At 38.7% G+C, this 27,098-nt stretch overlaps 1 protein-coding gene across 17 annotated transcripts in view; it reads right to left on the minus strand.

The window, feature by feature from the left end:
• grip1 (glutamate receptor interacting protein 1) overlaps positions 1-27,098 on the minus strand; it is a 215,738-nt gene that overhangs the window by 117,942 nt on the left and 70,698 nt on the right. For 3 of the 17 annotated variants that reach the window (XM_079622034.1, XM_079622040.1, XM_079622041.1), the window contains exon 1: positions 18,515-18,744. The exons of 7 other annotated variants lie outside the window; for them this stretch is intronic. In XM_079622034.1, the coding sequence (XP_079478160.1) occupies positions 18,515-18,647 (133 nt within the window). In that variant the 5' untranslated portion in view covers positions 18,648-18,744. Of the gene's footprint in view, positions 1-18,514; positions 18,748-27,098 lie in introns of those variants that run through there. 7 more of the 17 variants (XM_079622030.1, XM_079622037.1, XM_079622026.1 and 4 more) reach the window with 6 other exon arrangements.

Genomic DNA, 27,098 nt, shown 5'->3' on the forward strand with positions numbered 1-27,098 from the left:
CATATTGGTGTCATCCGCATACAATTATACAAAATACTAAATATATATATATTTTTTAAATTGAACCAAGAGGAAGCATAATGAAAATAACACTGGTCCCAAATTAGAACCTTGAGGGATCCCACAGGTATCAACAGAAATTGGAAGATTTTGAAGATTTTGAAGAAACAAACAAACTTATGGCAGTTAATTGGATGCCCAAATGCTGCCTCAGACATTCAGTAAGGATTTCATGGTCAATCGTATCAAATGCTGTTCTAAGATCCAGCAGAACTAAGGCTTAAAGAAAAAAAGAAAAAAATACTAAGATGGATACTACAAAGTCATTTGCATTGCTGTTCATCATAGTCTTTTTACATTTTTAAGGACCTTACAGATAGGTATAACATGAGCCAATAATAGGTGAGAGACATGCTTGAGTTGGGAAGTGTGAGGGATGATTTTAGGGACTATTTCGCACTTCCTACTGCGATATCACCGTAAGGACAGAGTGTGAAAATATTATACGTCGGAAAGATGCTGAAAGTTCAAAGTGAAGCAGATGAGAATGGTCACACATTTTGACTGCAATGACCCCTGCTATAGACTCCTCAGGCAACAAAATGTGGAAAACACAGATGCTCTATTTAATGAAACCCAATTATCAGACACAAATTTGCTTATAAATATGTATGAAAACAGAGAATCGCAAGAGAGCAGAGATGCTAATGGTTTTGTCTGACCCCGTGTTTCACTTGCTTAAGACCTCCCTTCAAGGGTAGCCCACGCAGTTTGTTGGAACATTAGCCTTTATTAGCACAAATGGGTTGATTTGACAGCCAAGTCTGTAGCATGATTTGGCTAACCTTCATTCTTTGAAAGCACATCTAATTTGCTTCCAAAAGAGAATCATTACTCTCCCCGGCTTTAAAGTGGTCTAATTAAAAACAATAGTGAGTGTGTGGTCATTCAAAGTCATTTGGCAGTAGTAATCAGAAGTTGGCATTTAGAAGAGTTTCCTATCTGAGACCAGGTACAGCTTAATATAGTATGATCGACTCATGCACCATGTCATGTGTGTCAAATATGTGTTTAAACACCTTTTGTATCAAGTTGCTTTGGATAACACAATATGTTAACGACTTAAATGTGATATTTTCTTATTCAAAATGTTGTGTTATTTCATCACAGGTTCACAGACATGTTTTATCTTTAAAATTTGTCTCAGACATTTCTCTTGAGAATTAGAGAATTGTTTACATTTAGTAAATGTGGATAAAATAGAGCAAAGGTCAGAGATTTCAATATGAATATTTGATCAAATTAAGACCAAAATATATGCATCTTGTCAAATTTGAGAACAGTTTGAGACAGTCCAGATCCACTTTGTATGCATGGTGTGCTTCCGTTCGCACAATAGACTGTTTGCTTAATCATGACACAAAGCAATGCAGCTAAAAGTTTTCCTAATATTGCTACTTTTTCCTGTTGAGACATGTCTTCACAAGCATCCGTAAGAGCCGTTTGTGATGTTTGAGTTTGGCAGGCATGACGTGCAAAAGGGGCATTTGCAACTTTGTTTGAAAATATATGCTTTATTTTTGTAATTCTGCTTGGCGTCTCTTAGTGTCGCAGAAACTACGTCACTTTTAACGTACAGTACAACATGCTGCTGTATTAAAAAGGTTTTTGTCAACCGGCAGTGCTAGACAGATAGTAAATATTAGTTAAAAAAGGTCACATCCATACCCACTTCTGTTGTAGCCTAGACCCTGTGATGTCAGAGCCTGCAACAGATTAAAATGAACCATGTGACTTGGAGTTCACTCAGGAGCAGTGATAGTAATTACAGATGGCTTTGACAGTCACGCAGAAATAAGAGAGAAGGAAGACTCAATGTGAATTGATTTAGAAACCGTGAGTTTCTCTGGAGGGGGAAGTGGGCTCTCCGAAGACCAAACACAGAGCAAGGAGATAAGAAAGCAAAATGAGGCCACTGCCTGAGGGTCTCAGAAATCTACAGGGACAGTAAAGAGAGGAAAAGAGGGGGCAGAAGAGAAGAGGGTGGCTTTCTGGTACAGCAGTAGACAAGCAGTCAAGAGTAGCTGTCAGAGAATGCATGGACACTTTGCACAGTCAAAGCAATAGTCACCAATGACAGAGGAAGGTTTTAGAAACAGATTTTACAATCAAAGGCTTATCAAGAAGACTGACTAATTCTGTGAATTGATTCTTTTGAACAGCTCGTTTGAATTAACCAGTTCAAAAAGGTCCCTGACATCCCGGCATTGCATGTTCTCCAGTCATACTACTGTATATCAGGTTTTCAACTTCAAAATGTCACATATAATTCAGTTACTTGTCGTTTCTTTGCAATTATTTATGAAATTTTGTGATTTTTGAGTAAAAATTGTTTCAAAGTAAATTCTAAACCATTTTTTTTTTTGCAGTGTCGTTATGTTTTACAACTCAAGCGTGTCTATTTAAAGTCCTAAACTGAAATGTGTTATCTGCTGAACAGCCTGCCAATGTTCATGTGGTATAAATTTCAGCAAACAATTTTCCTCTCCATCTCCGTTGGTTATCCTGCAAAACATCAAACCTGATTTCAACAGCATGCCAAACTGACAAATCACATTTGTAAAGTGCAGGCACTTCTGCTGTGGACAATGAATTTTACTCACATCTTGATAATTGTAATTCAAATCCACAGCTAAGCCAGCCTTTGTCTTTTATAGTCTCTATAGACTCAGTAACGCTGAGAACATAAAGATGAGATGACAAGCTCCATAATGCTTTGCATTATATTCCTCAAAGGTGCAGCCCTCTTTTTGACAGTCTGGATGAGTAGTGAAGGCTCAGAGTATTACATCTGAAAGAGAATGCAATATCCTGTCCTGTATATGGAGCAAACAAGAAGACTACATTGTGAGAGAGAAAAAAGCATCTCTGATCAGAGCTCTGAGGTAATGCTAAGTACAGAGTCTACTTAAAAACACTCTTTGGAGATTTCTAAATAGAAATACTTTTGCTGTAAACAATTGTGCAACTCTCGGAAGCATCCGCATGATACATATTTTGTCTGAAAGTGCAGCTCAATTTAGAGAGACCGTGTCTCTGGCAGCATTAGCTTGCTGTTTTGGGTTGATAAAAAAAAAATGCCAGAAAAGATGATCTAAGATCAGCAGTTACAGTTTAGAAAAGGTTATCAAACTAACAAGTCCACAGCAGTATGAGACACTGCTTGCAGGTGAATGTGTTTGACCAGGCTTGAACTACAGGTCTGTCCTCATCTTGACTGTCCTTGAAAACTCAGTGTGACTGGCCAGGCATTTAACACCACGATGCGTCTCCTGTGAAAATCAATGGAAGGAAATTATAACGTGCTTGCACAAAACTCCACTACAGCAAGTGCGTGGACAAGGTTTTGTTCACAGTTCCAAATGAGCCGTCCCGTTTGTGTTTGGTCAGCAGGAAAATGTCCTTTAATGACACTAATGATAATTAATGAAAAGATTTAATGGCAATAAATGTTGTCTGTGGTAATTAACTTTGGTGTGGAAATTAACAATTAACTTCCTGCTCCTCGCCCCTAGGCATGCACGCCAAATGCCAGTCTTTAAAACCCACCGAATGGGGCTTGTATTCTTAACCTTTAATATAAATAAAGACAAAATTACTCAAGAATTGACCAGATAAAAGAACAACATTTGGGATTACCACGCAAGAAGTTAGTCTAGAGGAAATTATGGTTTTGAAATGGCTCGGCATTAAAAGTGTAGCTTCATAAAGCTAGAGGAGAAATATACCACATTAATCTAGATCGCCTATGGATATTTCTAAATGTCCACTCAAATGACAAACAGGTTTTCTCCTTCCAGAACCAAAACCCTCAGGTTCTGTCAAGTCAATGTGCACCCTTCTGCATCAACACTTAGCGGGAATCTCAACCAGAGGTTAAAGTGCTATAAGGTCACAAACATGGCCAGAAAACATATTCTATGATTCTTCTTGGCAAGACTCTCAACGACAGGATACAATCCATTAGGAAGAAAGCGAAGTGGACCAGTAGTCCTAGCAAATGCAATGTGACAGTGAGAAGAGTTTTCTACTAGTTTTCCCAAGGCCCCTGTAGTACCATATTTCAAGTGTACAGAATGCCAGTCTGTGCAAGCCTGCCTAGTGAACACGCTCAGTAACTCTCCTTCGCCGCAATGCACCTCCAACTGCTAAGAAAAGAAATGATTGATTCTGACTTTGGCCGTTCAATAATGCAATGCAATTAATCTCTATCCCTTACAGCAATCACTACGTGCTTACTACAAGTGCTTGAGAAAGAGGCAGACTGTGTGCTCAAAACTGGCAGAAAGCACTGGCACGAGTACTATTGTGAAACTGGCAGCCAATGTCACATCTCCTGCAGACAGAGCCGAGCTTTTCCTGTATGCCATGTAAGTTTTCAGTCAACCTGGAACATTGAGGGGAGGCAAATAACATACAAAGAGAGTAGAAAAACAGTGACAGTCTATAATTGGGGAACACAACAACCCCTAAACACAGCTGCCATCCATCAAGACCAGTTTATGGAGCCGATAAGAGGCCGTTATTCCCAAATTTTGCTCGTATAGAAACCATGTTGTGGCCAATTCATCTTAATCTGCTCACATACTCACACACCACACACATATTAACCCTGTGCTGTGAAAAAACACCTTTGCGATTTGCAATCTGGCAGATTTTAACAACCGTCGCACTGCAGACAAGCCAAGACAGACTTCCCCCATCATAAAACAGTTAGAAACAAAAATGCATAATGATTTAGCACAACACTTGAAGTGCAATGACTTAATTTTCAAAAAAAATTTTACAGGAGGTCAACCTGGCAACATTGACAGAGGTTTATGCCATAAAAACATTAAGTTTTAACAGCAGGTTCCCATGTGCTGCGGCTAAAAGTAGCTGCCAGTCTGAGGCAATTTAGACGGGCACATTTTCTGGCAGACATTCATTTTTCTTCCCGCAGTCTAGAGGGTGATGCCACTCAAGTTTTCAATCAGTAGAGAAACAGTAATGAGCTTGTGGAAAGGCAATCAATGGTACATGTTCAGAGAAAGACAGAGAAAAATAAACTTGGTTAATACAAAGTGAGCCTTCATATAATAAAGCAATGGTTTGTAACAGCCACAGTAAGTGGGCACGTCAATATTTGGTGTTGCTGAATGAGCTTTCTCAGTTAATTTGTGTATTCTGAGATCCGTGCATGGTGAGGTTAGTGCACAGTAGATCTTGAGTACTGGAAGTGCTTAAGAATCCCTAAAACTACAGATAAATGATGCATTAGATGGTTCAAGCCCATTACATCTTACAGGTATAAGCACACACTTGAGAATCTAGAAGTGTACATCATATTTCCTCATGGAATATTGGAATATTTTCCAACAACTTTCATGTCAACTAATGGTGCCATTACTAGGACAATCCCCAGGAGTGACCTGGGATTAAATGGCTTGATTATGGCCTCAATGGTGATGGCTCACAGATCATTTGTTGAGGAGATAAAAAAAAAAAAAAACTTCCTATAACCAGCCTTGAGTTTAACCCACTGTGTTATATCATATTTGCTTTGAAAATGCAATATTGAGAGCATTTATAATGGCATTTAACAGAGGTTTAGGTTATATTAATATAGTGATATACTTTATTTTTTTAAATAAAAAACTTAATTTGTAATAATGTGTATAAATTATACACACAAATAATATAAATATCCCATAATAATATAAATATTTATATCCCAGTAAGAGTATTAGAGAATCAGAGACAGGAAAAACATCCCATTTGAAGACATGACACAAAGATATCAATGTATTCTGAGCCCCTAAGTGCATTCTGGATATTGTAGTCCTGCCAGCTGCATGCTTTGAGAAAGAAGCCCATATTGAATTGCATTATGATTCATCCACCCAGGATTCAGGCTTTCATCTGCAGAATATAATTACTCTGTAAACTTGTCTCCCTGGATTCATTGTCAATATGAAACGCGCACAAGCTGTCAGATTTTGAAAAGCTCCACCATAAACATGCACTTTGCAGCCATTAACCCTTTACCTATTCAGTTCCGACCTCTGTCCCCTTCTCTGCAAAATCATTTATTCAAAAACCGGGATGCATCCAGGATCACTGTGGTTTGAGGAATACGAGTAGTTGATGAACGCACACACACATTGTCCTGTTATAAAATTCACACTATTAAAGACCGGTGAAGCTTCTAATTCCAATCACTTGCAATCTCATTTTGGACCAAACCCAGTTGTCTCATAAGTCTTATTTACAGCCACTCTGTCCTACGCTCCCACAGTGGAAGAGTAAGAAGAAAAAAAAGCATAACTTTAGGACTCAACAACGATGGTCCGCTGGCCCAGGGCCAGTCTGCAAAGGTTTCGTGCCATCTGACAGAACCGTCACTTGAACTAAAAAGAAAAAAGTCCTTTTTGTAGAGCACTGAACTCACTAAGCACTTCTGATAGCAGTGGCATTATACCGGCCCATCTCTGAGTGCACTGGGCACATGACAACAATGGCTTTTCAGAGTTGCTCTAGAGCAAAAAGTGCCAAAAGCTCCTCAAGCTTCCTCTCTTGGTTGTCCCTTAAACTCCTGCCTCTTAACAAAGGGATGTGACTTTCAGACGTGGAAGTGGGGACAAAGCAGCATGACCGTTGGGGACGTTTTCACCAGGCAATTCTCAGCTGAAGCCAGAGCACTCACCCAAAGTGCACCAGCAATGAGATGTGCACGCACGCAACACTTCCAAGTACACAGAGCCACCAAGATGTGAAAAAACTAGTGCATTAAAGGACAATGTGAAACTGCTTCGACACTGATGACTTGTGAATGCCAGATATCTAGAAGACATTTATGTAACATTTCCCATTATGAATTATGATACTGCTTAGTTCGTTGGACCGTTGGTTCGGATTGCTGTCTCATCTCAACTGAATCACTCCAGAGTTAGTTTTCAATCAGGCCGAGACCACCTTATTCAGGCGATCTCGGACTGATTGTTTTCGTGCAGATCTAAACATGATTGCCGTGTTCATATATGCCTACGAAACTAACTAAAGGAGAAAACATAGGTTCCGAAACAAATGCTCCAAACAAGCCAGAACACCCTTCGTTATTTGCATAATTTACTAATTAATTTTTCCGTTAAAATTAGTTATTGCACTTTGACTACGTAAAAATTTTTTTTTTAAAACATTAAGAAAGATTCATTAAGATTAATTTTCATACAGTGTATCCCTAGGTTTAACAGATCTTCTTTACAGTTCAACTATTCCGTTTGGCTCTGTGTAGAGTTCAGTAAAGGTTTAGCTATACTATATGCACAATTGAAAAGAAAAAAAAACTTGGCTATGAATGTGACTCGGATCATGTCTTGGATGTGGGTGAGAGAAAATTAAATCAGCACAGCTGGGAAGAGGCCGGGTATTAGGCCGGCTTGTTACCACAATGCCAAAGACTGCAGCACTTTTACGCACAACTGAACAAAAGAACTCCCGTGCCATTTTCCCTCAGAGCTAATTTTCTCTAATGAACTCCTTGCTGATTAAAAAAAGTACAGAGAGATCTTTCAAAAAAGAGGTTGTACTTGTGCATCAGGACACAATAGCGGCTGAAGTTAAGAAAACTTTCAGGCAATGCATCACGGTTGGGCTGCTCAGATCAGATTGAAAACCGATTTAGCGTGTAAAACGGCACACACTACAGGAATGAATATTAGCATAGCACCGCTGTGCCTCACCAGGATGTTATCTCAAAATAGAAAAGAAAAAGAAAGAATACCCAAGAGACTCCCTCCCCTTGCGGTAACATGGACCCCAGAATCGGTTTATGGACTACTTTACCATGCTAATCAATGTAGCTCCTGATGACCAATCTTAGCCGCTGTAATGAGGGAGCAAGCGTCAACTGCTTCACGTCGAACGACATTTGCAATGCTCAGACAAAAGAGCTAAAGGATTCTCATTTATTCTATGCCATGAGGGTTTGACCTGTCAGTTGCTGCAATAAATCACCTCATATCTACTGCAAAGTCACTGAATAATAATGGTGGTCAAAACATAATGAGCAAAGCTAAGAAATTGAATGTAATTAGTAGCTACAGAGAGAAACCAAAGACTGCTCTAGCATCAATAAGCAGTAAACGAGACTCTTGTGCACTTTACGTGAGGATTGTTATCTTAACAGTGCATTTGAGTGACAGAGTTGTTGCCTATGTAGACATTTAAATCAGTCTTTTATGAGGGTCCATTTTGGTTTAGGTGCTAACTTACATTTATATCTTATCTACGGTACATGAGAGCTGTGGTCTCATAGGCAAATACATCTTTAATATCTGCTCTTCAGCTGCTGTGGAGTGCACCGCAAACTCGACAACAAGTTTAAACGGTGTGCTATAGCTTTGAAGGAGCATAGTAACATTTAGTAAACAGTGGCACGTATGAGAGAAAGAGGTACACAGACACAATCTCCCACAGGCACACACTGGAAAGTGACACTCTGGCACTCACACAACTGCAGAAAACCAAAGTTGCTTGGGTACTTTCAAAAGAAACCTTCACTGTCTAAACATGCCTACTTCACTTCTACACTGTATGGAAAAAGCAATACTTCATATAAACAGGGTGTCTACTCAGAATTAACTATACAGGCAAACAGTCAGTTGACTTGTATATGCTATTTGCTATCCAATGAGAACGCAGAGACATCAGATTCAAAAAGAAGGGGAAAAAGAGATAGATAACTGTGAGCCATGTGAATGGTTTAAATTGCACGTACTGTATAACAACACCCAATTTTCATGATTGGTACATCACATGTCAAAGAAAGAACACATGGGTCAAAAGGATAATGCCAACATGACAGATTTGAAAAGTATACACGGCCCATGTGAGTTCCTAGTCCTGAAGCCTCATCTGCAATTTTCTTGCACATCTATTGCTCTTTTTCTCATTTTCTCTATTCTTCACTCTCAGCTAAAAGCAAGGTTATCAATGATCGCAGTTCTGCAATGATTAATCATGTTAGAGGTGATTTTGAGAGACTGTCTTTGTTGTGGCGCTGAAATAACTCAATTATGTTCTGCAAATGCAGCATGCGACTAACATCCAACAGAATGGATAACAGACTGAAAGTGCTGATGTTGGTGTGATGCAGGGGGACACAAATGATTATACTAAAAGCAAACCATTTTATTTGGCTGCACTAATTTTGCCATTTGAACAAATGTCGGTGTCCAATGTGAGCTGTTTGAGAGCTCATAAATCAACATGAGATGTCTGGGGGGAAAATAGCAATCAAGTGGCATAATAATTCAGAGATTCACATAATGAGTTTAATGAACTTCAACTACACTGTAAAACATTTTATTAATACCGGTAAGTATGTGTGTCTTTTCCAACATCTAACATCTTTCTTCATATACTAATGCACAATTGCATAAAATAAGACTTGGTTTCATAGAATTTATCTTGAATTCAGGACTTGGTTTCATAGAATTTATCTTAAATAAAAAATAAAAAAGTATTTGTTTTAAGGACAAACCTAGATTTGATATATAAATAATTAGGTTTCTTAATTATTTCTCGGAAAATGTATCTTAAGCAATTTTAACCATTTTTTCTGCAGTGTAATTTACATTGCAGCACACTAACCGGACTGTGTGGGTCACCTAAAGCTGGCATCTACTTCAACAGTCCCCAAATGATGCGCTTTTTCAAACCAATAATTGAAGTGTAATTCATTCTATTTTGACACTTATCCATATGCTGTGAGCAATCAGGGCTAAGCAGAGCTTAACACATATCTTAAGACTTCCACTGAAGCCGTTTTCAAATAACCAAAGGCAGAAGCAGTAAGAAGCAGAGTCGCACATCAAATTTTAAGAAAAAAACTCAAAATTACGGTTTTTAAAACAAGTTATTCAGATTAATTCTGCAGAGACATACAGCCATCCTCAACATATACAATAAAATCCGGCATCAACAAACAGAGAAACCATTCGAGGGCAGAGTTGGGGAAAGTTACTTTTAAGAGTAATGCGTTACAATATTATATTACTCCCTACAAAAAGTAACTAATTGTGTTAATTAGCTCGTTTTTAATAACTATAACAAAACAAAACAAAAACAAAAGTTATATTCTTGGCAAATCAAGGCTCTCACACAAAAGATGAAATGACGCATAACTAAGTTCAACACTTTTACTTAAGCAATACAAACTAAATAATAAAACAAAAATGTGATGTTTAAAGTAATTCTGCTTATTAGTGTGGTTGAATTGGATCATCGAAGGTCAACAGCAAAGACATTGGTTAATAAAGTGAGATTAAATATATAAATTATGCATCATTTAACAGGTTCGCTTAATAGTTTGTGTTTCACTGTTTTTATTTATTTTGAGGAATACTGATGTTTTAGTGCAAGTGGGATGAGTAAGTGCACGCTCATTTAGTCCAGGACTACAATAACCAACTTGGCACACAAAATGCCTTTGCACTTTTTCCATAATTTTCTCACCATGTGGACGAGAGATGTCAGTCAATAAATGGGAAAATAAAGTAACTCCGATATATTTAGCTATAAATGTAAAAGTAATGCATTACATTACTAATTACTTGAAAAAGTAATTGATTATGTAACTCCCGTTACCTGTAATGCGTTACGGCCAACACTGTTTGAGCGGATGGATAGAGAAACGGTTAAAACCATAAACTACAACTGTGCTGTATGCACAAGGCATTTGGACCCTGATCTCATCAGAGCTGATTGATGAGAATGGTGAAATCAGAGAAACCGAGGTAGAAAGAGATGGGAATAAAAGAGGAGTTTGATCAAGCGAAAGGGAGTGCAAAAGTGGAAGATGGGGGAGGGGATCTTCCCAGGCATCCCGTATACGTCTGAGAGGCTGCAGGCAGAGTGGACCATTAGGAGGATCCAGCGCTTGATAATGCAAGCGGTGATAGAATGTGCACAGCCATTTCACTGAAAGCTACATAGGATGCCATAAACCAGTCACATGTCACTTACCTAACCAAAACATGGATACAAGGACATTTTTGGCATTAAATACAACATATATAATAGCACGGAAATTAAAAACAAATGCAGCTAACCTATATCATATGTTTAGGAAAGCAAATTCCTAATTTCATTTTGTCCACATTTCTATTCAAAAGAAAAATGCAACAGAAAAAATATTAAATGCTTTCAATAATTTAGAAAGTTCTTTTAATAATTTAAAAAGTTCTAAAATAACAGAGAGAAAAACATGTTCTAAAATAAGGAGAAAAAAAAAAAGAGAATAAAAAAAGGTATAAAGAAAACAAAATATTAAATTATACATAAAATAAAAAGTGGCTTGTCCCGTAAATGAGAAAAGTGCTCAATGCTGACATTTACCTTTATTATATGATTAAGCAGTGCATGTAAACAGAATACTGTAATTGTTAACCTTAACCTAAATGAGATCATGCTCATAATTAGAACAAACATAATCACGGTAAAATATGTTAAGTACTGCGGTTTTGCACAGACATTTTAGGCACGTTTCTGACTAAATTAGTGAGTTTGGGTCCCTTAGAACCTCATTAGGCAGGCAAACGAAAACTGCAATGGTAAACAATCATGTTGCATTTAAATTGAATGTCTTTGTGATGTGCGATGGGTACAAGTGAGCATTGACAAAATGGTAGTAAACAAACCGCATTTCTTAGCATTTAATCAAAAATAATGACAAGTAGCATGTAAACAAGATTGACGAGGTTTGCCCATGCCATGTAAACATCTTAATCCAAGTAATTCCTTTCTCTGATAATCGTGATAATCCCTAGATTCGGCTCGAGTTCTCCTTTTAGTTTATAGGGGTATTGACCTCTTTTATTACTTACCAGACAAGTAAAGAAATCCGCAATGATTTTCATTGGTTGCAACAAAAAGTGTGAAAATGAATTTATAGTGTTACATTATAGCTCTATAATTTCCACTTTGTAGCATATTTTCTTTTTGTAAAAAAATAATAATTTTATAAAGAATAAAAATAATGTTAACATGGCTCTTCAACCCATGTAGAAAACCAACTAGATTAGATTACTTCACGTGTTATAGAGAAGCACTGACCATAGCTGCTGACCATAAATTGAACAATAACACTTGATAGTTTATCTGACACAATAATGAGGATGAATTCCCAGTGGACTTTGCCGTCTGCAGTGGAGAGTGCCGTGATCGCTGGGGTTAAGATGTCATTACCAGATGAGGAGTTAATATTGCTGTTGTTTACTCTGCTTGGCACTCTTTGTCATTTCGACTGACATTTTCAGGTGTCCCCATCAATTCAAAATTCAAAAAATAAGAATAAAAATGACTGTTTCCATGACTGTAGAGGCCTGGCACACGTTTGACTCACCCCGAGATGAGTGCGATACTCATGGGGAGGATGATACGGTACTGTCATTGAAAATTAATGCTTAATGCATTCCTTAATGGCTCTTACACAACACATCAGAATTCATCATGCCTCTTTGATGCTGAAGGCTCCATCGCATGCAGAGAAAAGGGAGAGATAATAGGTTACGCTTTTGCTTTCAGCGAGGACATTTCCAGCGGGAGGATGAGGTGGCCTTACAGTACACGGTGTGAGGAGGAAGTATCAAGCCCCTTGTAAATGGGGCCAGTGCAGTGACGTGGTATGACAGCCCAAATGTGATGGGATGGTCTAAATGTCATGGGCAGAAAGAACCGCAACATCTATAAGGTGAGGAGAAGGCATTAAAAAAACAAAACAAGCAAGCATTAAACAGTTCAAGTTTTTACTAAACAAGTTAGCTGAAGTTTCGTTAGCTACAAAAACAAAGAGAAAAGTTAATGATGGACAAGGGATGATGTCCTAATATGGACAAAATCAGGTGGTGTAAGCTTGACAAGAGCTCATACTGTATGCCCTGCTAAAACAAGCTTCAAGGGATAGTTTATCCAAAAAAATGAAGTCATGCCATTATTTATTCATCATTGTGCTGATCCAAACCTTTTTCACTTTCTTGAACAGAAAAAAACTAAACCGAAAAAGAAAATGTTTTAATAATATCCTGGCTGGTTCGATAATAAACGTCAAAGAGTACCTGGACAAAAGTTGTTTAAAACACAAAGGGTGGCCACACCAAATATTGATTTGATTTAGTTAATGGACGTTAATTGATCAATAAAATCTATTTATGACACAATTTTTGAAAGTATTCTCACTTTACAGCATTTTTACACAAGCGCTTAAAAGTTTTCACAGGGTCTTGGAGACGTTGCCGCAGTTCTTCCTGTTTCTTCGTTTAATCACAGAATCACAGGCTGTTGTCAACCCTCACTGGATTATTACAATTAATGGCAAAATGAATGGAAAAACTTATTTGGGAAAACTTATGCTGTATTCCAAACCTGAAGTCATAGATTTGTGTGTGGAATTCCAGTGTACTTCTATTCATTGAGAGTCACTGCAGTCAGTGAAAACTGGATCATTCACAGCTGTTTACCAAAAGCATAAACCTAAGTAGAAACTGTTGGCTCCAAAGATGTCGATGATCCACTTTGGCATGCAAAGCTTTTAGGAAAAGCAGCCCTGTTCTGTTTTATGAACTAAAACATTTAACACTCATCCAAGAGATCAGACTTAAAATTAACTGAATGGAAAAGAGTTGCCAGGGTGCTTTTGTCCTTCAAAGAATATTAAATACGGCTGTGAATAGATAATTTTTTAAAATCATGATTAAATCACACCATTTTGTGTGATTAACCGCGATTAATCGCACACTTACCATGAAATTACCATGAGATTAATACACCATTTATCTTGCTTAACATTAATTTAGTCATCATTTGCTATGTGTGTGTATATATATATGCAATTGTATATGCTCACGACTTCAAAGATCATCTAACTTCCTGACGTAAAATACGTTGAAGCAATTTCAATTTCAATTGCACGTCACATAAACGTTGACAGCCCTAATGTTAAAATAAATACATTTATTTAAAAAAGGTTTAGATCTTGTTCTTCACAACAACAACAAAAAACTGTTAGTCAATTACTTAAACATTGCGGTTTATATCAAAGGATGACCATGACTATCTGTGACCTGATCCAGTGCAAGGACAAGCAGTGCAAAGTAGTTAATGAAAGTGGAGAAGAACATCCAGTCATCAAAACACCAAGAGAGTCCTGTGTAAAACAGAAGACAAAAAAAAAAGATGAATCCAGAAAGTGTGCCAAGTACTTTCATCTCATTTTATCCCAAATGAGAATGATGAGACAGTATCCTCCTGCTAGTCAACAGAAGGCCTTAGGTAACCATCTCTTTTTTGGCATAATTGCTAACGCGTAGAGAAAGATCAGCTGACTGTGAATGGTGACTGGGGAGGAGAGAAGATTGTGGAGGGACCGTCAGGCTTCATTATCACCTACTAACTGTGAGCAGCTCGTTAAAATATCAGACTCCATCCTTCTTTAGCAACCACGGGCCTAAAACAGCTGCCACTGCGCAACAGACGTTCCCATAACCATATTTCAAGAAACGCTGCCATCTTTCCAGAAGGATTTTGAGAGGGCTATGGGCAGATTTTAATTTGTGTTTGCTTGAACGTGTCTTTGGAAAGCAAAATTTTGCAACACACAAGTGGTTGAAGGGACAGTAGACGACAATTGCATTTGGATAAACGGTGAAATAAATATGTTGTCAGCTTTCCATCTGCCAATATTAAAAGAGGAAAGAAAGGGAGGTCTTTGATTATCGTTTGGACAAAACAAATTAGCATTTTATCAGAAGGAAACATTTTGTTTGACTTTACTGTCGAAATGATGATATTTCATATGCATTTATTTTTCCTTCAGGGTTTCATGTGACCTACTAGAGGAATCTCTGCTTTGATATAAGGCAGATCCTTGATTTAACTCCCAGCTCCTTTGAGACATCTCTTAGAAGTGCTGCCACTTTCTTTTTGGAAACCAAATGCATTCTGTCATAGCAGCCTTGGTGGCTGTCATGAAGAATCCAACCGAAATCTCTAATCGCACAAGAGGTATTTCCTCTTTATCAGACAAATGCAGGTATTTGCCACTTTAGTCTATATTATACGCAAAAATGTAACAAAGCAATGACAACTATTTTGCACAAATAGTGTCATATTTCTGTAAATTAACCCATGCCCAGCTATTCATTTATTATCCTGGACTATAGCACAAAATAAAGCCATTTTATGTTAAGGGATGAGGCTAACTATCCCAGACAAATACCATAATGTGTAACAAATGCCACCAACAAAAACACAGGGTGACATTAAACTCTACTAAAAAGAGCATTCACAAGCAATTTTACTTCCGTAATGTGACATGTTTCAAGCTGAGACATGATTTCATAATACATCAAACTAATTGGAGTGTAGGAATTTATCCTTAAGCAATTAATGAATCCTGAATAGTATGACAGATATTTAGCAGGAAGGGATTGAAAAATAAAAGGGTTGGTGATGTCAGATAAAAAAAGACAATGTCACTTCAGGGGCAGATCAAGTTATGTATGATGAAATATTACAAAAACATATTTATTTGTACAGTTTTACGACTGGTGCTACAGTGCTATCATGATTTGCATTTTAAAACAATTGGTACTTCAGTGATACTTGAGTCTACTCCTGTGAACAGGAGAAAACAAATAAGCAAAATGGATGCTGTGCATTAGGTTTCTGGGAACCTCACAGCAGGGAAAGGACACTTGCCCTGAGCTAAAATAAGGCAGCTAATGTTTCATTTAGGGAGTCTCTCTACAAGAAAAATATTCAGCATTTAAAACAGTATTTTATATACTAGTATGCTCTGGACGATACCAGTTTGCAGAAAATGGGGGTTTCAAGTTTTGCTTTATCTTGTTGAAAGCCGTAAGTAATAAATAGGAGTACAAATTTCAATTTCACACAAAGCTGCAAATGTAGGAACTATAATGGAATGATGGTTTAAACACTCACAGACTACGTTCACAGTCAGTCTTTCAGATTGACAACCAGATTTACTAACATGTGTGACTTTCGAATTGGACCAGCCTAAGGTTCTCTTGAAATGTGAAGGAATAAGGAATGTAAAAGTCAGTTCGGTTTTATAGCCAAACTGTGTGAGAACGCAACTGCATTTAACCAATAAAACAGAAGTGAAAAACCGAAGCCATATTTCCACTGTAAATAAATGAAACCACATTACATTGGGTCACCTCCACCAGAACGTCCTACAGTCCCTGAATACATCAAACAAATATATTTTCACTACTTTGTTATGGTGATATTATCAATTTATCAGAACATAGTCCTCCCCCAAAGTGTGGGTCCTGCAGTGGTATTAAAATGAAGTGTATCATGGAAGGAATGACAGCAGGCCACACGAGGGAGAATTTGATAAATGAACGAGAATGGACACACTAAAACCTGACCGTGAATTATACATGAGGAGGGCAGAAATGATGAAGAGAGGCAAGAGTGAGGCGAAACAAGCTACCCAGGCATATCGAAGGGGGACGTGGTTGGGCTCAGGGAGCACATGCGTGACATTTCCAGGGTTTTGCTATGGGTTAATTAGCAGTTGATCCCTTTGTGCATGCCAAGCCGCCATTATGTTTTAAAAGCCACATTGCTAGCTTAAAGTCTAATTACATTTAACGCACACCTGAAGCATTAAACCAAACAGAAAATGTAAGTGACATCTCTACATTTCCCACTAATCTAAAAATATTCCAAATGGCATTTATTCCTTCACTTCCTCTGAATGACTCAGTCGGACTCCAGCTGGGCCAATTAGGTGTCTAATTCTATGTTTCGTACAGAGCGCTTTGCTACTGCATATCAAAGTGAAAACCTGACATTAAAAACAACGCTTGAAAGAAAGAAGTCATTAAGGGAACAGGTTGCAGCATTCAGCTGACATCACAATCATCACAACTTGCTGATCAAAAACAAATTATTTTCATTAATGTCTCCCCACAAAAAGAAACCAAAGGTAACGTAGGAATGAAACATGGCTTCAGTCGCACAATTAATTCCCCCAGTCATCCTCAATTCAATATAGCAACGTCTGAGAACGCCAGAGTTCTTCAGGTTTAAATTCTCAGAAAGGTTGATCGTGCAAATCAGCGCTTTCATGCATGGCGGTGATGACTACATCACTATTGCTAATGGTGATGAGTAAGTATCTTGGGCATTGCTTTGTCTGACTAACATGCCCCCACTGATTCAGCACTGTAAAAAATCCTGACATACAATGCAAAACTCAAGCCTTACCCAAAACTATACCCACTGTAAACACTTTTTTTTCCATGATAGAGACTTTCCACTTCTATTGTTTTAATGGTAATTTAACCACTAAGCACATAAATCATGTGTCATTATTTAGTATTTTTATTAATCAATTTGGGGACCCTTGTCTAGTGATCAGATTATACTACCCTTGTTGGGACATTTTGGTCCCTCAAATGTAGACACATGCAGACACAAACAAGGTTCAAGCAACGTTAGCATACTGTAGAAACTTAGACACTATCACAATTTTGAATCCTGATCATCTTCCTTTGATGGCTTCAAAGCTTTTATACAAAGTGCATATCAAAATAAAAAAAGACACAATAATACAAAAGACAATGCAAAAACAAAGCTTTGCTAACACCTGCATTCAATCACTCTTAGACTGTCCGTCATTCATCAGGAGAGCTGTGGAATGAGGATTACAGGACTCCCAGCTCCTCTCTTCCCTGTCATTACCAATGCTGCCCCAGGGCATCTCATGAACGGGAACCTGCATTCTGTATACAGGGAAACTCTGAAACAACTTGAATTGAAACAAAAGGTAGCTTGATCCGAGAAGACCACTACCGTATTGTATACAATTCATTTTAAACAAAGGCAGAACAAAGGTTGAGAAAGATGCTAGTCAGTGGTGTTTTTGAAACCTAGCACCACAGCTACCTGAGACCGCTATGCTGTTGAAAACGATGCCCGTTACACAAACACACACAGGCACACACTCGAACTTCTCACCTGCGATTAAAGGGCAGTGTGCTATCCAAACACACCAACTCAAACAGCAGCAGTTCAACAATGTACACCAGTATGGCCATAAATGTCCACTCTAGTGCACATTTAACGACCAACACAGCATTAAACACATTCTAAATCAATAGAAACAAATGGTGACCGACTGAGGCCATCCATCAGACAAGGGTAGTGAGGTAAACACACCCCCATACCCTTATAAACACTCACACTGACGAGGAACCTCAACTGCAGCAAGCTTAAGTCCCCTCCAGGAGTGTACGTCTACAGATAAACCATTCATTCATCCCTCAAAGAGGAGTTGCTCATGATGTCTGCCCTAGACTAGTGATTTATGCAATAGTAAAACAATGACTGATATCCAAGCTCTAATACCCCCCAGCCAGCTAGTGGAATCACTTACGGTGCAGGTGCTCGGAAGCATAGTAATAGACGTCCTCATAACCCTCATGATAATCCTCTTCCGGACGGTACTTTTTGCCCTTGCGCCTCCTGGACCTCCGGATCTGCTTGACAAAGCCAAGGAAGCGATCCATGCCTGCCCACCGCGTGCAGTCCCCCTGACACAGGCGCAGACCGCTGCACTCCGCCAGCGTGTGAAGGTTTGTGTTCTGTTTCACAAAGAGCACGGCTCCGAGAGATCTCAGAAAGAGAGAAAGAGCGAGACAGAGGCGGAGGGGGAGAGAAGGAGGGGTAGGGAGTTGCAGGGGGGAAGCGACGGATATCAGTCAGCTGGAGAAGATGGGTCAAATATCAGTCTTCTCTGGTGCACTGGTCTCCTTTAAGAACCGTGCGTGGAAGGGTCCTCAGCAAACAGCTGAATGGGTCTTTGTGCAAGCGTACACGCACGTGTAGGTGAGAAAGAGTGTGCACAGGGTAGGAACAAAAGAGAGAGAGCCAAAAAAGGAGAGAAGGGAGGGGGACACACACAGGGAAGTGACAAAAACACAAAGTTCAAAGGAACCAGCAGCAAGGCGAGGAATCCTTGGGCTATGACTGTCTCTTTTCAGAGTGGGAACAGGGGTGGGGAGATTGTCTGCCTTTAAAATAAGCATGAGGGTTTATCATCGTAGGAATGACAAACAAAGCAGATGTGCACGAGTGGGGTGTGGATGGAAATCCTCAAGAGTCTCTCCAGCAATTCCATTGCAAGACAAAAGCCCGATAATTCCACTAGATAGAAGGGGCACTGTGGTCGCCGGGGCACTGACAAAAAGCTGAGAGGATTACAGCAATCTCCAATTCACCGCCAACACCAGCCTAGCCAGCCGGTGCTGCCTGGATCAGCAGCTAATAGCATTAATGGGGCAAGAGGACTTGTTAATTGAGCTGTTTGCCAACAATGACACCCAGGCGTGTGTCAGTAGCCCATTCATTCAGAAGGGGTGGGTGATATGTCACCCCCAGGGTGATAACACAACTCCAGAGAGACTCCCGAGACCTGATTCCTATTGTGCTGATGTCATTCTACCGCCTTGACATTGGGTAAAATGGGCAATGTCAGTTCTAACCTTCAAGTACTTTTCTTCCCAGCACTGGAGATGGACAATCACGTCAAAAACACCCTGTGATTCTTCGACTTATGGAATCACCCATTTTTTTTATTGCCAATTCTCACTGTGATTGGATGGCTGAGGTAGATCATCAAGGTCTAAAACATATCATGGGAGAATAAAACACTTCACAGAAGGCTCGCTTGTCACATGCAAGCGTCTTTTCCGTGGTGTTGAGCTTTTTCTTTTGTGCAACGCAGCAGGGGGGGGCTTTCTTTGTCTGAGGTTTGTCATACGCACAAGCACGTAGTAGGAGGTTTAATCCCACCCCGTAGATCACTCCTTTTCTTATGTCGTGATTTTCATTTAGCAGCTATAGCCAGGTTTTCACACGTTAAGGATTACATATGCATTATTGGGTTTGTCTGAGGTTTTGGAAGGAGGGAGAGAAAGGAAAAAAAAACAGGGTCAGACCGGAGCCATCATCCAGCAGTAAACACACATGGTCTAGACATGTCAAGTATCAGTTTGTATAGGAGATATTCCCATTAAGTTCCCACTGTTTCCGGTTACATTTCTACTGCCATTCTAAGAAAAAAATAAATTTATTAATATGAATATGATTTTTAATGCTTTTATTGTCATTAATAAGATTATATCATCACATATTGACAGCTGTACTAGAGCTTACTGCATGATTCTCAAATATCCTCAATCACTAAAGAAATAGGATCTAAACGTCCTATCAAATAAGACATCCCCTCTCTGATTGTCTACTGATGAGCAGACACATGCTTTCTCATCAGGGAATGGTGCATCAAGGGAATTCACAGCTCTAACAATTTGGAGACCAAGACTTGTTTATCCAATCTGTCTGCCACCTGAGGCAATCAATGCACATTCAACAGATTCATTATTGTTTCAGGAAATACAAAATCTAGACGCAATCTAGCTTGCGGGTTGGGCGTTTAATTAGCTCAGTGGTCGCCATACCTGTAATTAGACATCCTCCACCACATTGGAAGACTGAGTTTGGATTCAGGGCAGCTGCTCTTTGCAAAACTGCAGAACAGAAGTAGTATTCTCAAGCAGGGGCGTATGAATCTGCATGAAGAGAGTTCCTTTATAAAATAATTATTGTCTTTATTGGAGATGTGCAATTCTCAATGCAGCACTATTACTATTTATGAGGTAAGTGCATTGTAATTAAGACTATGGCTAGGAGATGGTGTAATTAGGGCTAATTTGCTATATTTCATAATATTCCATCTGGTACTTTGGAATAAGAGCTGTAATGTGAAGCGTCAAGGAGTAATCATTTTGTGATGGTTTGTGCTTGTATGTTATGAGGATTGTGGCAATGTTCCAGATGTGAGTCTCTCCTGAGATTGTTTTCAGATAAACCACTGCAGTAAAAGCCATCAGGCTTTAAACACTGAGCCTGTGCCAAGCTCTTAGTGTCTCTGCACCTACTCTGAGCTAAGCATTTGCTGCAGTCACCTATTCTCCTGACCAGCTCACAAACCCAAAATATAACTTTCTTTTTTGGCTCAATTCCATTTGTATGGTAAATGCTGCGGTAGGTGCAGAGCTGCAATGGGAGTCATTCATAATGGCTGCATGATGAATTCCCTTAAAGGAACAGTTGACCCAAAAATGAAAAAATATTCACTCACATTCATGTCATTCCAAACCATGTCGTTCCACCTTTAGTACTTTGTTCATGAATGTGTCTAACAGAGATATGTCAAATTTGTGACCGAATCTTTTGAATCTTGTGAAATTGTTTATTCAAGTTCACAAAACAGGTCTAAACTGTTTGTTCTCAAATCAGATTGATTAGTGTCTCCCCTGAATGGTGAATGCTTTTTTTGTTAAATAAAAATCTGATCTGACAGCTTTTATGATGTTTTTATTACAGACCGAGTCCTCATTCATGTCATGAAAAACAGAGAATCCAGGACATTCTTCAAAAATTCTTCAAGTCAATGGAAGAAAGAAAGTCATACGGGTTTGAAATTGAGGGTGAGCAAATGGCAACATTTTCATTGTTAAAAGTGAACTACCTCAGCAGTGACAGGCAGACTGAAAGTGTATGCGTATGAGCAATCCAGGCAGAACTTCTTAAAATCCTCCCTTGTACAACCATTTGAGCGTGAACTGCCTGAGGCTTTTTATGGAACCAGGGCCGTGCCAGTTTGTTGCAATATGGTAGCTCCTCTTTGGAAGCAAATCCATTGCCAGGGTAGAAAAAAAGGCTGTCCAGACACTACATCTGCTATGAGCAAATGCTTCAGATGGTTGAAACAGCCTCTCAGTAGAGGCAGGAGGATGACAGGTTAAACGTTTGTGTTTTCACAGTTATTTGAACTGAGGCATTCAGAAGTCATGCAGGATTGCTGAGTCAAGTGCTTCACACCTTTACAAACAATCCAACCCACACAAATGAAAATTCAGTCTTTTTGAATGCTCAGCCTTCTTTCCCAGTGCCCACAGTCTCACTCTCATGGTTGAGTGAAGCTCTTCCTTTACTAATTTATCACATCGGCAAAGTCTACATTTATTCCGCCCATAGCAAGTTTCATGAAGTACAGAAGGTCTATTTTTAAATTTGAAATAAAATTGTTATGTTGTCAATCCCCTTGTAGCACGTGCAAGTGACTATTCTCTGTCAACCAATCAACGTTCTGCATTGATTCTAACTCCACCCTTTAGGTAAAATTTAGATTGGAATGGAGTAAATTCATAAGTTGTATTTGTGTCAAAGCAAGTTTGGAGCTTTGCGAGTATTACTTTTGAACCTTGACCACACTACATTAAAGTCATGGAAACAATTTTGTGGTAAGACACAAATATTCTATACTGTGAATAGACGAAGGTGACGTAAGTCAGATATCAAATATGAGTCAGAACAACATGGTATCTCTGAAACAGCCAAAAGCAGCAGTAAACCTGTATGAATGTGCCTCCCCCATCTCAGATTAGATAGGAATGTTATTTACTCATTCACAATGTCTCCACTATAACTGTGAATATGGAGCTTATGGCTTGAACAAATTGAAAGCCTTAGCTTCCCAACCTCAATCTTCCATCATGACAGCCCTGATGTACTGTTATTACAAGAACAGAAGCATTTTAGAGTGCAGGCCCGAACATGGATCAGCTAATGGAAGGGTTTAAAGGTCAGGCCTAAATGCTCGCCAAGATGCGAAACATCCCAAGACCTTCATTGACATTGTCATTAACTTAGTACATACTTAATCCTTTGCATCAGTTCCTTTCCGAGCCTGATGTCAACATGAGATTAGGGGGAACCTGACAATGGTTGATTATTTTTGGTCAAGATGGTTGGTAAACCCAGAGGCGATCAAACAAGCCCACCAAATAACTCTGACTGACGAGAACTCTCTCAATGAATGTTGTTAAGAAGCTGGTAAACAGCGCCAGAATGACAAGAATAATGAGGGCAAAAAAACGAGGATGAAAATATGCATCTGTAGGTACTGTATAGCACTGCTGTCAAGAGCAAGCAGAAGAAGAAAGATAGAAGGATTTACTTTCACATCCGCCCTCTAATTCATTTCACGCCCAGATGGTTAACGTTAGCCAAAGCCTTATGGGCTGACACAAGCCTTCATTCAACATCAAAAAACAGTGGGCAGAACAAAACTGTGACCTTCCCACCCTCAACTGGGAGTTCTATAGCGCTATAGTAGAGGAAAGAAAAACATAATTAAATCATTTAATTCAAGTGTGGGTCTCCCCTCTTCATGCATGGAAGGCTAAATCTACTTTCAAGGTAATTATTTATTTGATTAACAGAAAACACTGAAAGGCCAATAAAGTATTACATACAGTATATGATCAACAAATGACCTATGTATGGGAAATAACAATTGTACATAGAAGCTGACTCAACTTCTTGTGCTTTATAGCCAGATATAGAATCATCCAGCTCACTAACACTGCAAAAGTTTGGAGATCAGATTGAGGGAAAAAAAAGGTGAAAATAAAATAAAATGTTAAACAAAAAGCTCTGGTGTGAATCTGCAGCAGTTAATACACAAACTTCATGTCAAGGAGGTAGATTCCCATGCAGTCATTCATTTGGCTGGTGGTCACTGATAAAACATACTCTGTCCTTATTTCTTCAAGGGGAGGGATTTTGCAATTTACAACGCGCAATTCGAACGCGCACGGAGACAACGGAAAAACATACAGAAAGCATCAGCTTTCATTCTGCTCTGACAGACGCAAGACCACGCTGAACGTGGTGAATGCGTGTTAGAAATCAGGAATGGTGAGAGTACATTGTGCTTGGTACATTTTTTGTCTTCAAACCAAACATGGGTCTTCAGCTTACAAAGTTTAAATCCTGTCTGGCTGGCGTGCTACCCATAATGTTTACACCACTGTGGCAGGCAGTCTTTTGTGGATGTTTGAACGCATTCAACCACATGAGCGTTTACATTACGAAAGAAATCCGGTCAACTAGCACTGGAAGCTCAAAACGTTTAAAACACAGTTTACAACTGTAATTAGTCCATCCATGTGTGATCTGGTCGACCAAAATGCATCTAAATACCAGGTGTAAACAGGGCCATAGAGGAAGTCACGCAGAGAACTACACAGCAATGACAGGAAGGCGGCCTCCAATACAAAGCTTAACTTCTTAAAACTCCAATCACCCAGAAAAGGCAAGTCTCATCCCCTTAACTTCCACAATAGAATAAACAATGGATAAAATATGGGTATAATATGTGTTTTGTGATGAACATCACTCTTTATGTGAATGGTCTTATGATTCTAATATTTTTTATATACACAACAATGATATATATATATATATATATATATATATATATATATATATATATATATATATATATATATATATATATATATATATATAACAACAACAACAACAACAAATACAACAACAGCAGTTATTATATAGAATATAATTATATATAAAAATAATTTAAATATAAATCTACTACTATTAATAATAACAATAATTTTTATTTATTTATGTAACACAAATGGAATTCAACAATATCGAACCGAAGCTGATAGTATGTGAATCAAATCAGAAAATCTGTGACAATGCACAGCCTGCCTAACAGAGCCTGAGAGAGCCAAATATATCCAGTAAACAACATTGGATTCATTTAATGGTGGGGATCCTTTATTGATAGCAGTCATGTGAGAAGTGTTCATGTAGAAATTCATTTTAAAGAGGAATGTGGAAAAAAAAGACTGAGAGGGAGCGTGCAGATGGTGACGACTCTGAATAAAACATGAGGGGAGAGAGTGACACAGACCGCTAAAAATCACATTCAGATCAAAGCACAGATTCAGCATGTCACAAACAGCATTTCCAAAAGCAACAACGTCAAGTGAAAGTGTCCAAATCCTGCTTCGGACATCTCGGATGACCCAGGCTGACCTCGGGGTCTCAGACGCCAGTTTTGTCCCCTGAACCAGTCAACCTTTTCAACCGCCATCAAACAACTGCCAGCACTGTGCTATAACTGTGAGCGTGTGTACTTCTACAACACATCCTTTAGGCACTCACATTCCCTAGGCACCCCCCATGTGTCATTCCTGACAGAGGGAGAAATCTTCCGCCAGGCTTGACAGACATGTCCACATTATTAATGTACGTGACGTGACTTCAAATGGAGTCGATTGTTTTCCCTCAAGCCTGTCAGTGACAACACAAAATTCAGCATGGAATTTGGCACTTTTACCGTCTAAAAAAGAGCCTGTCCCACAGGAGTCAGTATTGAAGGGCATTTTAAAATATTTAACCAAGACAGCATCTTAACCTTGTAAACTGTGTGAACACAGCCCCTTACACAACACAATACTTCCAAGAATGAAGTTAGAAAGAAATTATTGTGATTATTTAAATTGACCAATTTTTGCAATGTCCTCCAGAGAAACTGACGAGAGTTGATTCTGTATAAGGCTGGATTGAATAAATATGCTTGCCGTTGTACATTACCTTACATGCCCTTGCACACAGCAGACTCGAAGTGCTCCACAACATGCAGAGGCGTCTGATTAACATTGTTTTATTGTGCATGAAGCCTCCTTAAGCTCTTTGGGAAAGACACCAATTGCCAAAAGTGCCATTTTGTTGAGTGACAGTTAACATTTCCTCTCATTCGTAGGTCGTTCACGCTGTACCAAGACTGTCGTCACGATCCAAATGTAGATTCATTTTTGCAGGCCACGTCTCAAATGAGATGTGAGACTCTCTCTGGCTGTCTACAGACTGTCTGCATTTCTGAAATGTAGACAAATGTGCCTGCCAATCACAAAAAAGACAAAAAATTGTGGAGTACTATTTCAAACAAATACATTTTTGGTGATAGTACATGTTATGACCGATATAACTAATAAATGGTGTATATAAAATTTCACCAAAAAAAAATCTAAATTAAAAATCAATAATTTTAAGGTAAATTTAGGCATCACAACATTACACAACATAAGGCACTGTATAAAAAAATCGATTTAAGACACTGAAAAGTGTTACGTTTGTTTTCGTTTTTTAAAGGTCAGCTTTAAGTGATCATTAGGTCTAAATTTACATGCTAATGTCTCTTCTTTTTTCTTTTTTTACAATTAAGCATTTAGTATCAACCAATAAAATAAAAAATATATAAATTTTACTAGTGTCTGTCGCCTGAATGGCTGTGGAGGATAACATGAACATCTAGACAGCAGCCTGCTTTCTTCAGACAACACTACTACTATAAAAGCATCACATGACTTATATATAAAGCTAGCACAGACGGTAGTATCTCTCCCTTGGGAAAGATGCTGTCCTCTCGAAGACATTACATCTTCATGTGGCACACTGTCTTTGAATCGTGAGGAATGTGTTTGTGACACGATGCCCTGTAGGCCACTAGTTTCGTCTGCCGCAGTAAACACAATCATTCCTCTGAGGATCATGCCATCGCCATGATCTGTCTTCGGCCTTTGTGCCAATATATCGATTCGACATAACCTGCCTAATGGAGTGTGATGCGGCTCAAGCGCCACTGGGGAGTAAGAAAAATTACAAGCACCTCAGATGTCTCGATTTTATATTAAAACCACACAGCGATGCTACATTTCATCTGATTTTTCTCTTATAAGATATAAGCTCCAAATATCGTACTGAAGATATAAAAGATGTTAAGATCTAAATGTGATGATTTGCCAGAATATAAAGTGTTTCTGCTGCAGGCATCTTCTGCGGTGTGAAGAGGGAAAGATAACACCTCTGTAGCTGGTGGGTCTAAAAATATACATTTACAATCACAATAGACCTCTTGTTAGTACATGTTATTGTAGTGTACCACTACTTGCAGATGAATACATCGATGACAACAGGGGTTAGAGAGAGACAAACCGGAGTGAACATGACAAAAAAAAAAAAGTAAAAAAAAAATATATATATAAAAAGGTTAACAACCTCTAGCATCCAACTGCTTA

This window comes from Phoxinus phoxinus (genome assembly GCF_949152265.1).
Source record: "Phoxinus phoxinus genome assembly, chromosome: 9".
NCBI classification, from domain to species: Eukaryota; Metazoa; Chordata; class Actinopteri; order Cypriniformes; family Leuciscidae; genus Phoxinus; species Phoxinus phoxinus.